At 43.2% G+C, this 15,441-nt stretch overlaps 3 protein-coding genes across 4 annotated transcripts in view; 2 read left to right on the plus strand and 1 right to left on the minus strand.

Annotated features, from left to right (window-relative positions):
* Window positions 1-82: 82 nt before the first annotated feature.
* Window positions 83-10,835, plus strand: triobpb (TRIO and F-actin binding protein b). 2 transcript variants are annotated; one of them, XM_084429877.1, is made up of 12 exons: window positions 83-303; window positions 1,367-1,423; window positions 1,507-1,575; window positions 2,626-2,715; window positions 2,859-2,968; window positions 3,052-3,448; window positions 4,106-4,337; window positions 4,648-4,750; window positions 5,565-5,724; window positions 5,849-5,953; window positions 9,774-9,860; window positions 10,066-10,835. In XM_084429877.1, exons 1-12 carry the CDS (start codon window positions 298-300, stop codon window positions 10,216-10,218), a joined length of 1,569 nt encoding a protein of 522 aa, XP_084286003.1. In that variant the 5' UTR covers window positions 83-297; the 3' UTR covers window positions 10,219-10,835. The 2 variants fall into 2 exon arrangements, with proteins under 2 accessions (XP_084286003.1, XP_084286002.1); XM_084429876.1 differs by having other exon boundaries at window positions 94-303; window positions 3,052-3,451.
* An 847-nt stretch (window positions 10,836-11,682) lies between these two features.
* ndufa6 (NADH:ubiquinone oxidoreductase subunit A6) lies at window positions 11,683-13,226 on the plus strand. The gene is made up of 3 exons (XM_084409059.1): window positions 11,683-11,906; window positions 12,812-12,927; window positions 13,025-13,226. The coding sequence occupies exons 1-3, from the start codon at window positions 11,687-11,689 to the stop codon at window positions 13,154-13,156; spliced, it is 468 nt and encodes a 155-aa protein (XP_084265185.1). The 5' UTR covers window positions 11,683-11,686; the 3' UTR covers window positions 13,157-13,226.
* Window positions 13,227-14,885: 1,659 nt separating this feature from the next.
* The window catches only part of smdt1a (single-pass membrane protein with aspartate-rich tail 1a), a 2,496-nt gene continuing 1,940 nt past the window's right edge, over window positions 14,886-15,441 (minus strand). The window contains exon 2 of the mRNA XM_084409072.1: window positions 14,886-15,308. Coding sequence (XP_084265198.1) covers window positions 15,171-15,308 — 138 coding nt within the window. The 3' untranslated portion in view covers window positions 14,886-15,170. The remainder of the gene's footprint in view (window positions 15,309-15,441) is intronic.

Raw genomic sequence — 15,441 nt, forward strand, 5'->3', positions numbered from 1 at the left:
GTTATGATTGGCCGCTCACTTGCGCCGGGCGGTTCTGATTGGATGTTGTGCTTCGCTGGGCGGTTCTGATTGGCCGCTCGCTTCCGCTGAACTGTAATCGGGATCCGCCCCGGCAACACCGACAGCAGCGCGAGTTCCGTCAAACTTACGCTGCGATCTACCGATTAAATCAGTAAAAGTATTATTAAACATGATCATCTTCAGCTTTAGTAAAACTTGACAGCGAGCGGTAACGCTTCTCAGATGCGGCGTGTTTAATCTGCGTTTGTGTTTGTGCTGCGGCTGGATTTGAACATCATGACGGTGAGTTTCACTTTAATATCCGTCGCTCTCAGTGTAAACACGACGGCAGTTTAATTCTGTGTTGTATAAGTCCATTCAAACTCCAGTTAGTGTGTGTTGGCGTGCAGTGTGTGTTGTGTTTGCACGGTACGTGAGCAAACACAACTTGTTTTTTTATATGTGTGTGTTTGTGCGCGCGCGACACACCCGCGCTCACAGCGCATGCGCATTACTGAGGCTGATTTCTGCTGGTTTCTCATGTAAATAAACACAAACTCTGATATTATAAGTGCTTTGATAATCCTGATCAGAGTTTAGTTCAGCTGTCACCATCACCAGTGTGTGTGTGTGTGTGTGTGTGTGTGTGTGTGTGTTTTATAAGGCATGTGATCATTGTGTAACTCTAGAATATTTGGTCAGATTAGTTTTTCTAATCATGTTCATTCATGTGTTCATTTGTCTTTCTGTGTCAAAAACGGTGGTAATCAAATTAAGGCATGAAGCATTAACTAAATATTTAATATTTTAAAATGTCATCAAATGAAAATCAAACAATTCCTTTTTTTTTTGTAATAAATTATTACTGTGAAAGGTACAGTCTACTTTACAATAGTATTATATTTTTGTCACAATTTCATCCCAATCCCGTGACATTCTGTTGCACAGCAAATCCCATTATAATGACTGGATTCTGTCCGAGTTCTCGTGAGTCATTCTAGAAGCCGGTGAATCATTTGATATTGATTCATTGTGTGAATCACAAACACTCATTGACTGTAAGAGCGGTTGTTAAAGTTTGTTCATTATTATTACTGAACTACAGAAGAACTGGTAAGAGTAATCTGTGGTGAAGTACACTAGTGACATATAGCCTAGCCTATTCATGTTTTGGTGGAAATAAGTGATGTATTTTGCAATTGCATTGGTTTTTTATTTTTTGGAAACTGTTTTTATTTGTTGTTTGCTGTGCTGTCGTGTTTGTTCCTCACACACTTACACGTGAGTGAGTGTGTGTGTGTGTGTGTGTGTGTGTGTGCTAAGGATGATGCATTGACACTGCTCTGATACACCTGTCTGTCTGTAGCCTGACCTGCTGAACTTTAAGAAGGGATGGATGTCTAAACTGGACGAGAGTGGAGAGGTGAGACACATCTGTCTGTCTGTTATCATGATGTTGAATGTGTTTCATCATGACTGACCGTGTGTGTGTGTGTGTGTGTTCAGTGGAGGAAACACTGGTTTGTGCTGACAGACGCTGGACTGAAGTACTACAGAGACTCTGCGGCGGAGGAGGTGAGAATCACACGTGAACACGACACATGCGAACACTCAAACATTTATGAACACGCTAACATGCAAACACGTGTGAACACGACACATGCAAACACGCAAACATGTATGAACACGCTAACATCCAAACACGTATGAACACGCACCATGCGAACACACAAACATGTATGAACACGCTAACATAGAAACACAACGCTCAAACATGTATGAACACGCTAACATGCAAACACGACATGGGTACACGCACACTCGCGTATAAACACACACGCAGACACGTATGAACACACAACATATGAACACGACACACTCGCGTATGAACACACGCAGACACGTATGAACACACAACATATGAACATGACACATGCGAACACGTGTGAACACGCAAGCATGTATGAACAAGACACACTCGCGTATGAACACACACGCAGACACGTATAAACACGCAAACACGTATGAACACGACACATGCGAACACGTGTGAACACGCAAGCATGTATGAACACGACACACTCGCGTATGAACACACACGCAGACACGTATAAACACGCAAACACGTATGAACACGACACATGCGAACACGTGTGAACACGCAAGCATGTATGAACACGACACACTCGCGTATGAACACACGCAGACACGTATAAACACGCAAACACGTATGAACACACAACATATGAACACGACACACTCGCGTATGAACACACGCAGACACGTATGAACACACAACATATGAACATGACACATGCGAACACGTGTGAACACGCAAGCATGTATGAACACGACACACTCGCGTATGAACACACACGCAGACACGTATAAACACGCAAACACGTATGAACACGACACACACGAACACGACATGCAGATTTGTGTGGAAACCATCATACATTTAATTCTTCAGGATTCTCTGATGAGCAGAAAGTTCACGAGAACAGCATTTATTTGAAACAGGATCTTCTACTGTGGACTTTCCGCACTTTAACGCAGTGAATGTCAGATTTAGCATGATAGTGGATGCCGGTTTCCTGAAGAGTGTGTGTGATATCTGCTCAGAGAGACGAGGTGGATGGAGAGATCGACCTGAAGTCGTGTGTGAAGGTGTTGGAGTTCGATGTGGAGAAGAACTATGGCTTCCAGATCCAGGTCAGTTGAGACGAGCGTGTGTGTGTGTGTGTGTGTGTGTGTGTGTGTGTGTGTGTGTGTGTGTGTGTGTGTGATCCTGTCCGGACCTGCTGCATTCCTGTTCCTCTGATTCTCACAGTCTCTGACTCTCTCCTGTTCCTCAGACCACAGACGCTGCCTTCACACTCTCAGCTATGACTGCTGGGATACGGAGGAACTGGATCGAGGTTCTGAGGAAGAACGTTCAACCCAGCAGCTCTCCAGACCTCACACAGTCAGTAACACACACACACACACACACACACACACACTCACTCTCACACACACTGACGCACTGATGTGTGTTTCCTCCCTCAGGCTGACGAGCCTCAGCAGTGATAAAGAGAACGCTCGTCACCGCCTGCGCAGCCAATCAGAGGCCTCCTCCACCACCGCAAACCCCGCCCACAGCAAGTTCGACTATGTGGAGCTGTCGCCCGTAGCCACGCCTCCTACTCCTGCCTCCGCCAATCAGAGAGAGTCCGGGGAGGGGCAGGTGAGAGAGCACAGCCAATGGCAGGAGGAGCGTCGGCGTGACGACACCCACAACCAGTGGGAGGCGGTGCTGTCGAGGAAGGGGCCGGGCCTGTCGGAACAGAAGCGAATAGAGGAGGAGATCGAGAAGAAGTGGGCGGAGTTTGAGCGGCTGCCACTCAAGGAGATGAGGTCACTCCCACCGATGGGCTCGTCAGCCAATCAGGCTCTGGAGAGGGAGGTAGTGCGTGGATACTGTCTATCTGCTCTCATGAATGACTTTATGAGAACTGAATAGAACACAGAGAGACTCGTGAGCCCTTATAACGCATTCGGCTCCTGTTGTTAAATATATTTAGCTTCTTTCCCATATATCACGGCCAGGGCGCTCTCTCTCGCTCTCTCTCTCTCTCTCTCTCTCTCTCTCTCTCTCTCTCTGCTCGTTCTTTCAGTTAACATGCGCCTTGTCACAAGCACAGCAGCCTATAACTAATATAATGTTATATTCAAATTAAATTTCTGGTTGTAATTATTTATTTATTTTGCTATAGTTCAAGTATTATTCGAAATGTCAAAGAATTGGCAAGTAAGTAAAAACTCTTATGACTGTTTTTTAAGCTCATGTCCCACCTGGCCAAAATTGACCCGTAAAAACGGCTGCGTGTTTTTTTTTAAATGCGTTATAAGGGTTAATTTAGCGATCAAATGATTAAATGAGCTCCATAAAGACCTTATGTAGCTTTATTGGCAGTCATTTGTTCTGCTCTCTGTGTGTGTGTGTGTGTGTGTGTGTGTGTGTGTGTGTGTATGTGTGTGTGTGTGCATGAGTGTTACCTGTCCAGTACGGCTGCGCCCCTGCAGAAGGCTTTACCTCCGCGTGTCTCTCTCTGTCCTTCAGGTGGCGTCTCTGAGGCAGCAGCTGGCGGGGCTGGGGGCGGGGCTTGGGTCGGGGTGGGTGGGGCCAGTGTGCTGTGGGGCGGAGTCTCGCTGCAAGGACAGTCTGCAGCAGATGGAGCGTGTGCACAGGGAGGCTCTGGAGCAGCTGGAGCGACAGCACACACTGCAGATCAGCGCTTTGGAGAAAGAGAGAGACTCGCTGCTGAGGGAGGAGACAGACGCCACTGCGAGAGGTACTGGCCACTCCCACTAACATGTGACCCTATAGAGACCAACCACGGCTGAGATACTGGCCACTCCCACTAACATGTGACCTTATAGAGGCCAACCGCTGCTGAGATACTGGCCACTCCCACTAACATGTGACCCTATAGAGACCTTAAATATTTGTAAATATATACATATTTTGCAATAAACGTAAACTGTGTTGTTTTTATAGATAACGTCTTTTAAATTAATAATTTTATATTTCTCCATTGTTTTCTATTTGATGACATCATTGGCAGTGCTGTGATGTTCACACGTGTGTGTTTGTGTTGTCAGTGATGGAGGCGTTACAGAAAGCACACAGAGAAGAGCTGGAGAAAACCACACAACTCTCAGAGACACGTGGGATGGACACACACACGCTTAACAAACAACAACAGTGAGTACACACACACACACACTTAACAAACAACAACAGTGAGTACACACACTTAACAAACAACAACAGTGAGTACACACACTTAACAAACAACAACAGTGAGTACACACACTTAACAAACAACAACAGTGAGTACACACACTTAACAAACAACAGCAGTGAGTACACACACACACTCTTAACAAATAGCAACAGTGAGTACACACACGCTTAACAAACAACAACAGTGAGTACATACACGCTTAACAAACAACAACAGTGTGTACACACACACATGCTTAAACAACAGTGAGTACTCGCACACACACTCAACAGTGAGTACTTGCGCGCACACACACTCAACAGTGAGTACGCACACACACTCAACAGTGAGTACGCACACACACTCAACAGTCGGAAAACACACACTCAACAGTGAGTACACACACACACTCACTCACTCAACAGTCAGAACACACACACTCAACAGTGAGTATTCACACACACACACACACTCACTCACTCAACAGTGAGTACCCACACACACTCAACAGTGAGTACCCACACACACTCAACAGTGAGTACCCACACACACTCAACAGTGAGTACCCACACACACTCAACAGTGAGTACCCACACACACTCAACAGTGAGTACCCACACACACTCAACAGTGAGTACCCACACACACTCCACAGTGAGTACTCTCACACACTCAACAGTAACAATTATGTGTCAGAAAGGTGCTTCGATATGAAACACACACACACACACACACATTCAGTTATGGGGTCTGAACGAGGATGTGTGTGTGTGTCTGTGTGTGTGTGTTTAGGGCAGAAGTGGCGTCTCTGCGACGAGAGCTGCAGGCTCTGTCGGAGCGGTTCTCTCAGAAGTGTCTGGATCTGAAGCGAGCGCAGCAGCAGCACGAACACACACACACACAGATGAGCCTGAGAGACCGACAGCTGGAGCAGCTGAAGAGAGACAACCAGGTGAGACACACACACACACTCCGTACACTGGCACTATCTTCAGTTCACACACTCCGTATGCTAGCACGATCTTCAGTTCAGGTTCAGTGTGCAGAACATGACGTGTGTGTGTGTGTGTGTGCAGGACTTGCAGGCCCGCCTGTCGCAGGAAGTGAAGGTCGTTCGCTCGCTGGTCACAGGTCAAGGGTCAGACGCAGATGGCAGCGAGAGGTCGTGGTGTGAGATGCAGGTGAGGCGTTCATCACTGTAATGAGTTTCTGCCTGTTCTGATTCACACACACACAGGCATATTTCACACCTGCAAACTCGTTGTATAAATGTGTGACTTTAGCAAAGCTCTAAACAAACATTAATAATCAGTCATGACGTGTTATAATTGATTATGAATATTTGGATGAGTTAGCAGAATTAACTGAATGTCGTAAATTAATATTACAATCAGTTAACCTGTGTGTGCTGTGAACACTCAGTGTTAGTTGCAGGGATTAAAGTTCTCCGTCGCTACGACGGATTTCCGTTAATTGCAGCAAGTCTATGACGGATTTCCGTCATTGCGGGTTCCAGTCTGTCCTTAAAGTCTTAAATTCACTTTTCATAATTTTAAGGCCGTAAATAGGCTTTCATTTCTCAAATAGTGTAATAAATATCTTAATTTTAGTTTGAATAGGTCTTAAATTAAGGAAAGACGAGGTGTATTCACCCTGCTGAGGGGGATGTGATCAAAGCCTGGAGTGGAGCAAAAGCACGTTCCTCTCTCCACTCTAAGCACTCTGTAATCACTTCGCTCATAGTCCACTCCGGGTTTTCAATTACCGCTCACGGAAAGTGCATGTCAGGCTACAGCTGAGCGCTGAGGTAGAACTATATTTCAGTGACACACTTATAATGCAGGTAGGGCTGGGCGATATCGATATAAAAAATATATCGATATATTTTTTAAATGCGATATGGAACTAGACCATATCACATCGATATAGTTCAAATTTGCGCTGTGATCCTTGCTCCCCGCGCCTCCGCTCCTCCTTTTCCACTCTGCGTGCGTGTTTAGAGCATGTTATGTTATGAGAGGCGAATCATGACTACTTCAGAAAACCCAGCACAATAGGAACTACCAGGCAGGCAGTGACATAAGTGTACGCTGAAATAAAGTTTTTCACCTCAGAAAAACGGACTTTCTTGTCCTGTCAGCCGTTATCCTGTTCTCGTAGCGCACACTCAATTGCACGCGCAAATTCAGCGGCGCGCGCTGTATTGCTTCACTGATCAAGTGCAAAAGAAACTACGAGCATGCAACGCCGTTACGTTGTAAATTACACGAAATAAAAGTAATGCAGGAATGATTCTCATTCTATTCACCAGTTTCCATGTTTCATTAACAGTTATTGTTAATATTGTGTATTCACCATGGTAACTGTCGTTTCCATATAACCCCAAAATGCCACTATTTTTCTTTGTGTTATTTTTTATATTTTTAAATGACTGTAGTGGCTCATACCAACATTGTATTAACAAAAACTAGTTTGGGACTGCTATTTAATAGCTTTAGCCTAGGCCTAATGTTTACAGTGCTATGCATAAGTTTAGACACCCATGCTAAAGGTGACTAAAAAGAGGAATAAAAAATCATCTTTTGGAAACTGAACTTAATGCCTTAATTTAAAAAATGAGGAAAAATCCAACCTTTAAGGACACCAATTTTCTTTGTGAATGAATAATGTATTGTAAATAAATAAATGTTCTTCCTTAAAATACAGGGTGCATAAGTTTGGACACCCCTATGTTAAATTCCCATAGAGGCAGGCAGATTTTTATTTTTAAAGGCCAGTTACTTCATGGATCCAGGATACTATGCATCCTGATAAAGTTCCCTTGGCCTTTGGAATTAAAATAGCCCCACATCATCACATAGCCTTCACCATAACTAGAGATTGGCATGGTTTTATTTCAGTTAGCCTAATAGCTGGTTTGATTTGCATTGAGAGATGATCTTATGGAAAGTATCTCTAGGTATGGTGAATGCTATGTGATGATGTGGGGCTATTTTAATTCCAAAGGCCAAGGGAACTTTATCAGGATGCATAGTATCCTAAACAAAAAATAAAATAAATACTTAAAAATAAAAATCTGCCTGCCTCTATGGGAATTTAACATAGGGGTGTCCAAACTTATGCACCCTGTATTTTAAGGAAGAACATTTATTTATTTACGATACATTATTCATTCACAAAGAAAATTGGTGTCCTTAAAGGTTGGATTTTTCCTAATTTTTTAAATTAAGGCATTAAAGGTATAGCGGAGGATCTTTTTACTTCCGGGTGGATACCCTATACTATTGGTCCTCCTAATTGTCAATCATTCTGGTGAATCAATCAAACTTTTCAAAAAGTGGAGAGGGGGCGGGACTTATCTAAAATTCGGAAAGATCCTCCGCTATACCTTTAAGTTCAATTTCCAAAAGATGATTTTTTATTCCTCTTTTTAGTCAACTTTAGCATGGGTGTCTAAACTTATGCATAGTATAATATTTATTAGTACTAGTCTTTACTATTAGTCATATTCTTACAATTTATGTTAAGTAAAGGGGAAAAGTAACTTGTGTGTTAACAAATTTTGTGTAAACGTGTTATAATTTGCATATATATATATATGCAAATTATTAATTATATTAGTATGTTCCATGCCTGGTTTTCATAGATTAAAATATAGCTTTTAAAATACGCCTACTGGCAATATAAAAGCGGTTTAAAACGTCTCCCCTTAAAACGCTATTGTTCTCGACTATTTAAAAAGTTAAAGGAATATGACTTGGCCTAAAAAAAAAATTTCAGTCAGAAGAATTTTTTTCACTTTAATCCCTGTAGTTGTTTATTAATTCTAAGAAATGCACATTTCCAGGGCATGGGACGTGTCTTTCTTACTTTACAAGCTTGGGACACGGACAACTTTACGTGTGACATGAACAAGATTTTATTAACTAGTCTAAACACTTAAACTACTCTAACATACACACACACACACACACACATGCATACGGTTTACCAAGGGAAAGAGAGCTGAAGCAGAATACAGGAAAGCAGGAAGTTATAGCACCCTCTGGAGGTGTGTGAGCCAATAAGACGTGTTTTCCTTTGGAGGGAATTTCTTTACGACCCATTGTGTTCAAGCTTTTGAACACGTCGTAATTTGATTGGGTGTTTTAACAAAAGAATCTTCAAGATGCTTATAATACTAATGCGTCACAAAGTTAGCAAAATGTAATGTAAATTAACAAATGGGGGACGAAGATTGGAGTTTATAGAGACCAAACATGCCACACATCTGATTTTGGTTGACCATAGTATGCAAAGTCTGAAACGTTGAAGAGTTTAAGCGAGAGGATGAAGACATAGGCCAAACCACATAACAGGAAAATCATGGGATGGGAAAGTTAGACACATGTTTACATTCCTTTTGGGGTGGTAAAACTCTTATCGGCCTCAGTGTGTCCTGTAACAGGACTCCGGGTTCTGCCCGTGTGTGTGTTAGCTTCATTTGGGATGCTAGTTTTGGGGGAAGTTTCACAGGCCTTTGTTGGGAGAGTGAGTTTGCTGGATTATTCGTTTAATATGATGAATTATTTGTGTGTGTCTGATTGGTCCAGACGCTACAGCACCTCCATAGAGAGGATATAATATCTAATAATAATAATATAACTCATTCATGAGCCTTTCTGACCAGGCGCTGATTTCACCAGTCATTCTCTTCAGCCAATCAGGCGTGAGCCTTTAATCCAGCCAGTCATGATGTGTCTTGCTCAGTGCTTTGGCTAGAGCATATCGGCTCAGGCAGGGCAGGGCTTCATCATCCAGCTCAAGGAATGAAGATTGTCAAAACAATTTCATTCATAATTGTAAAAAAATCTGTAGTTTATATTGATATTTTTTAACTCAGCTTTATCGAGTTAGTTATTCAATATTAGGCCTTTTTATGCAAATCAGCAGAGTTGTTTTTTTAAGAGCCGTGGCTGTGTTGTCTTTGACTGTGTGTGTGTGTGTGTGTGTGTGTCGCAGGTGCTGCTGAGGGTGCGAGAGAACGAACTGCAGTATCTACACCAAGAGCTCAACAGCCTCCGCAACCAGATGCACTTCCTCACCACGGTAACACACCTGCGCCTGTGTGTGTGTGTGTGTGTGTGTTTTCCTCGTCTGTCTGTGTGTGCGATCCGTGTGTACCACATGTTCCCCATCTGTGTGTGGTCAGTGTGTAACGCGTGTTCCTCGTCTGTGTGTGTGTGCGATCCGTGTTCCCTGTGTGTGTGTGTGTGTGTAACACGTGTTCTCTCTCTGTGTGTGTGTGTGTCAGGAGAAGAGCAGCGTGTGCGAGCGCTACCGAGAGGTGTGTGAGGAGCTGAGTGTGATGAAGAGTCGCAGCGAGCGAGAGGCCGAGGCTCTCAGAGAACACCTGAGGCTGGCACTGAGCGCTCTGCACGAGAACGACAACACCCTGCAGCACTGACCGCCAGTCACGTGACCCTCAGCTCAGGCCGACAGCCAATCACGTGACCCTCAGCTCAGGCCGTCAGCCAATCAGCTGCGGGACACTGGAACAGCGCTTCTGCACTTTCTCATGTGTGTCTATGGGACCTAACTGGAACATCTCTCTGTCGCTGGTGTGGAGGAGCTGAACACACACACTCATAGCTGATAGAGATCATATTTGCCAATCGAATATCATGTGTGTGTGTTCTCTGGAAGCCCGTTTCCACCACCGAATAAAATAAATAAAAATATCTTACAATTCTGAGAAGAAAGTCAGAAATTAAACTTTCCCTCTTAAGTTTACATCTCACAAATTCTGGCTTTTTCTCTCGCAGTTTTGCTGTTTATATCTCGCAGTTCAGAGTTCATACGTACACTCTTTAATAGTCAGAATTATGGGATAGAGAGAGTTTTGTTCTGAGGCAGAAACGAGCTTCCGTGGTGTTCGACTGTCTTAGTGCCACACAAACCAGAGCTTTGCTTGAATGAGCCAATGTTTTTACAGATGTTTGTGTTTTTTGTAATATTTAAGTTTAGAGTTTTACGCATATGTTAACATATCGAGCTGTAGCTAATAAATATGGGTTTATTTGGTTTCTGGACTCTGAGTGCTTGTTATTTCAGTCTTGTTATAACAGTTGTTCATTCATTGCCTTCACAACGCTGAAATAATGTGAACAATCACAACTGAACGATGAGAATGTGTTCATTTACATTTTTAAGATGAAAGTGTGTGTTTATACAGTAATAATAGTGAGTGAGTGAATCTAGATCTGTTCTCCACCTTGCTGAATCAAAGACCTCATTCCCCACAACTACATTCAAACTCACCGTGAGTTTTACATTAATTCAGTTTAATTCACATTTACTTGTACAGCGCTTTTCACAATACACATCATTTCAAAATCAATCAACGAAAAATGTATTAATTTAAACTATGTAATAATGTAATGCAGAAGCAATGAGCTCATTGAAGTAATGAATAATTGTTAACAATGACATGTTGATTCAGAGTTTAATTGTGATCGAATTAATCGATCGATTAAGCGATAGAATATTTGTACTCATCGTTTTCTACTCGTTAAAATATTGCAGAGCTTGGCATAATGATGTATGAGGAGAATCACACTTTACATCCACATTCACACGAGTCTTCCTCGTGTATGCAGGTTTTCCAGGACAGTTGTTGAGGGGGAGGGTGAATTAAAATCTAGTTTTAGCTTATTTGAATGTTTGTGTGGTCTTTTAATTATTTTAAGTCGTCTTGAGGCATACATTCATTGACAGACAAAGTCATATTTATGAGATGAAAAGTCGACATTATGGCTTAAAAAGTCGATTTTATGGCATAAATGTCGAATTTATGACTTAAAAATTGGTAAAAGGGAGATTCGCATCACCCGAGTTTAAGTCCTAAATTAAAACGACGACAGAAGTTGTTCCAGATGTGCACGTGCGCAGTCCCGCGGCGGGTGTTTGATTGGCGGCGGGGGCGCATGCGCAGAGCAGAGCAGCAGAGGCGCAAGATGGCGGCGAGCTCGGCGACCCGCACAGGCTCCGCGGCCGCTAAAGTCGTGAGGCCGATCTTCAGCCGGGACCTGGACGAGGCCAAGCGCAGGGTTCGGGAGCTGTACCGGGCTTGGTACCGGGAGGTGCCCAACGCAGGTACTGAGCGCGCTCACACCGCGAGACACACACACGGGGACGCGCGTCAAGGTCACAAACACACGAATATACAGAGAAATGCTCACAGTTACACTACAAACTACACGCACAACTGCAGAAACACTCGGTCTGACTGTTAAACATGCACTGTTTCTATGATGTAACCCCTCGGTGTGTTTAAACGAGCTGAAGGGTCGATGTGAAACCACCACTCTTATATATTATTATTATTATTATATATATTAGTATTATAGCTATATTATATCTCTGACAGGGAAGAGCTTTTTAATCTGTTCACCGAAAAGATTCGTTCAGTGATTCATTCTGCCACAGAAACAAGGCTAATTATCCCATTTCTACTAATAAATAGTAGTAAACAAAACACAGTGTTTATGTTCTGTCACAGCTTTCCCTAATATTATTAAGCTCATGAATTAATGTATCATAAGCTTGAATAAACGCGAGTTTCAGTAAATGTTGTTTATGATTAGCCTATTATTAGTAATGTTACCGATCCTCTGTCTCTGTTTGTTGAAGAAGATTCACATACTGAACCGAACCGAACGACTCTGTGATTCAGTGACTCTGTGATTCTGTGATTCAGTGACTCTGTGATTCAGTGACTCTGTGATTCAGTGACTCAGTGATTCAGTCAGCAGATCCTCCAAACACTCAATCGTTCACGAGACTGGTGTGTGTTGATGTGTTGACCCGTGTGTAAGATAGTCACAGAAGTGAATCGAATGTGTGTGTGATGTTTCAGTCTGTCACAGAAGTGAATCGAGTGAGTCATGTTCGTGAGCTGGAAGGATTCGCTCGCTAACCTGTGTGTGTGTATGTGTGTGTGTGTGTGTGTGTGTGTGTGTGTGTGTGTGTGTGTGTGTGTGTGTGTGTGTGTTTTTCAGTCCACACGTTCCAGCTGGACATCAGTGCACGTCAGGGCCGGGATAAGGTGCGAGAGATGTTCGACAGGAACAGTCACGTGACGGACCCTCGGGTCATCGACATGCTGGTCATCAAGGTGAGGAACACACCTGCTGTGTGTGTGTGTGTGTGTGTGTGAGTGAGTGATGACCTGTCTGTGTGTGTGTGAGTGATGACCTGTGTGTGTGTTTCAGGGCAAGATGGAGCTGGAGGAAACCATCAACGTGTGGAAGCAGAAGACTCACATCATGCGCTTCTTCCACGAGACCGAGGCGCCGCGTCCCACAGACTTCCTCTCCAAATTCTACCACGGACACGACCCTTGACCTTTGACCCCTAATGTGTGCTGTCATTTCTGCTTCTGTACTGTAAATACACTCATGCTGAAACCCTCCAGTCTGTGTGTGTGTGTGTGTTATATCATCCGTCAGTGGATTATGCTGATATTTACTCTTATATTTGAACTATAAACTAGTTCCAGTGCTTCTTCTGATCATCAGGTCGACTGAACAAGAATTCAGCAGTTTCATGATGAGTTTAGAGGAGTTACGACTCGCTAATCATCTTTCCTGCATTTAGTGAGTTGTGATTGGTCTATCCCTTCATTTGCATAGTGAGTTGTGATTGGTCTATCCCTTCATTTGCATAGTGAGTTGTGATTGGTCTATCCCTTCATTTGCATAGTGAGTTGTGATTCGTCTATCCCTTCATTTGCATAGTGAGTTGTGATTGGTCTATCCCTTCATTTGCATAGTGAGTTGTGATTGTTCTATTGCTCTCATTTGCATAGTGAGTTGTGATTGGTGTGTAGGGATTGGTATATCCCTTCATTTGCATAGTGAGTTGTGATTGGTCTATTCCCTCATTTGCATAGTGAGTTGTGATTGGTCTATCCCTTCATTTGCATAGTGAGTTGTGATTGGTCTATCCCTTCATTTGCATAGTGAGTTGTGATTGGTCTGTCCCTTCATTTGCATAGTGAGTTGTGATTGTTCTATTGCTCTCATTTGCATAATGAGTTGTGATTGGTGTGTAGGGATTGGTATATCCCTTCATTTGCATAGTGAGTTGTGATTGGTCTATTCCCTCGTTTGCATAGTGAGTTGTGATTGGTCTATCCCTTCATTTGCATAGTGAGTTGTGATTGGTCTATCCCTTCATTTGCATAGTGAGTTGTGATTGGTCTGTCCCTTCATTTGCATAGTGAGTTGTGATTGTTCTATTGCTCTCATTTGCATAATGAGTTGTGATTGGTGTGTAGGGATTGGTATATCCCTTCATTTGCATAGTGAGTTGTGATTGGTCTATTCCCTCATTTGCATAGTGAGTTGTGATTGGTCTATCCCTTCATTTGCATAGTGAGTTGTGATTGGTCTATCCCTTCATTTGCACAGTGAGTTGTGATTGGTCTATTCCCTCATTTGCATAGTGAGTTGTGATTGGTATATTCCTTCATTTGCATAGTGAGTTGTGATTGGTCTATCCCTTCATTTGCACAGTGAGTTGTGATTGGTCTATTCCCTCATTTGCATAGTGAGTTGTGATTGGTATATTCCTTCATTTGCATAGTGAGTTGTGATTGGTATATTCCTTCATTTGCACAGTGAGTTGTGATTGATCTATTTCTGTTTTCATTTGCATAGTGAGTTGTGATTGGTCTATTCCCTCATTTGCATAGTACATTGTGATTGGTCTATTCCTTTTTCATTCGCGTAGTGAGTTGAGATTGGTCTAATCCTTTTTAATTTGCATAGTGTGTTGTGATTGGTGCGCGTTCATATTCATGCGTTTGTGACGGCAGGTTAAAATGATCTCATTCAGATAAGTGTGTGTGTGTGTGTGTGAATAATGTGAAAAGAAGAACTACGTAATAACTAGATGTTGAATAATTGAGAAATGAACGCACACATAACTGACAGTGCGTTAAATTCAGTGTTTGACAGAGACTCTGGACTCTTGCCACTGATTATTGATGATTCCTCTGAGAAGCACGACTGTAACGTGCCGACACACCTGCCAGTGCTCATGTTCCTGTGGACACTGATACACTTTATTACAGGATTCAACAGCTTTTATTAGAAGCAGAATCTGTTACATTAGCAGATCCTCGTTCAGATTCAAAACATTGAGTCACTCGACTGATGCGCTTCGATGTGTATATATATCCCTATTACAGATCCTTGTTCAGCAGAATCAGTATTTCAGCATCGCTACGTGTTCCAGATAGACGAATGATGAGTGTGTGTGACTCACACACAGATCCTCCTCCAGTGTTCATCGGGTGAAGCAACACACACACACACACACACACACCGGTGGCTCGTGACGTCAGACCTGTGCTCAGTCGTCATCCTCGTCATCCTCGGGCACGAAGATATCGTGTTCCTCCAGTAGAGCAGCGAAGCTCTTGCTGATCTGAGTCCCGACGTACAGGAACGGGGCCACCACCATCATGATGCGGACCAGGCCGAACGCCGTCTGCACACACACACACACACACACACTGCTTCAACACTCAGCCTGTGTGCAGCCGTGTGTTCTTGTGCGATCAGAGTCGAACAGCACTGACTCTACTGAGCATGCGCCGATGACGTCATCACTCGCCACGCCC

Source organism: Rutilus rutilus (assembly GCF_951802725.1).
Source record: "Rutilus rutilus genome assembly, chromosome: 1".
NCBI lineage: Eukaryota > Metazoa > Chordata > Actinopteri > Cypriniformes > Leuciscidae > Rutilus > Rutilus rutilus.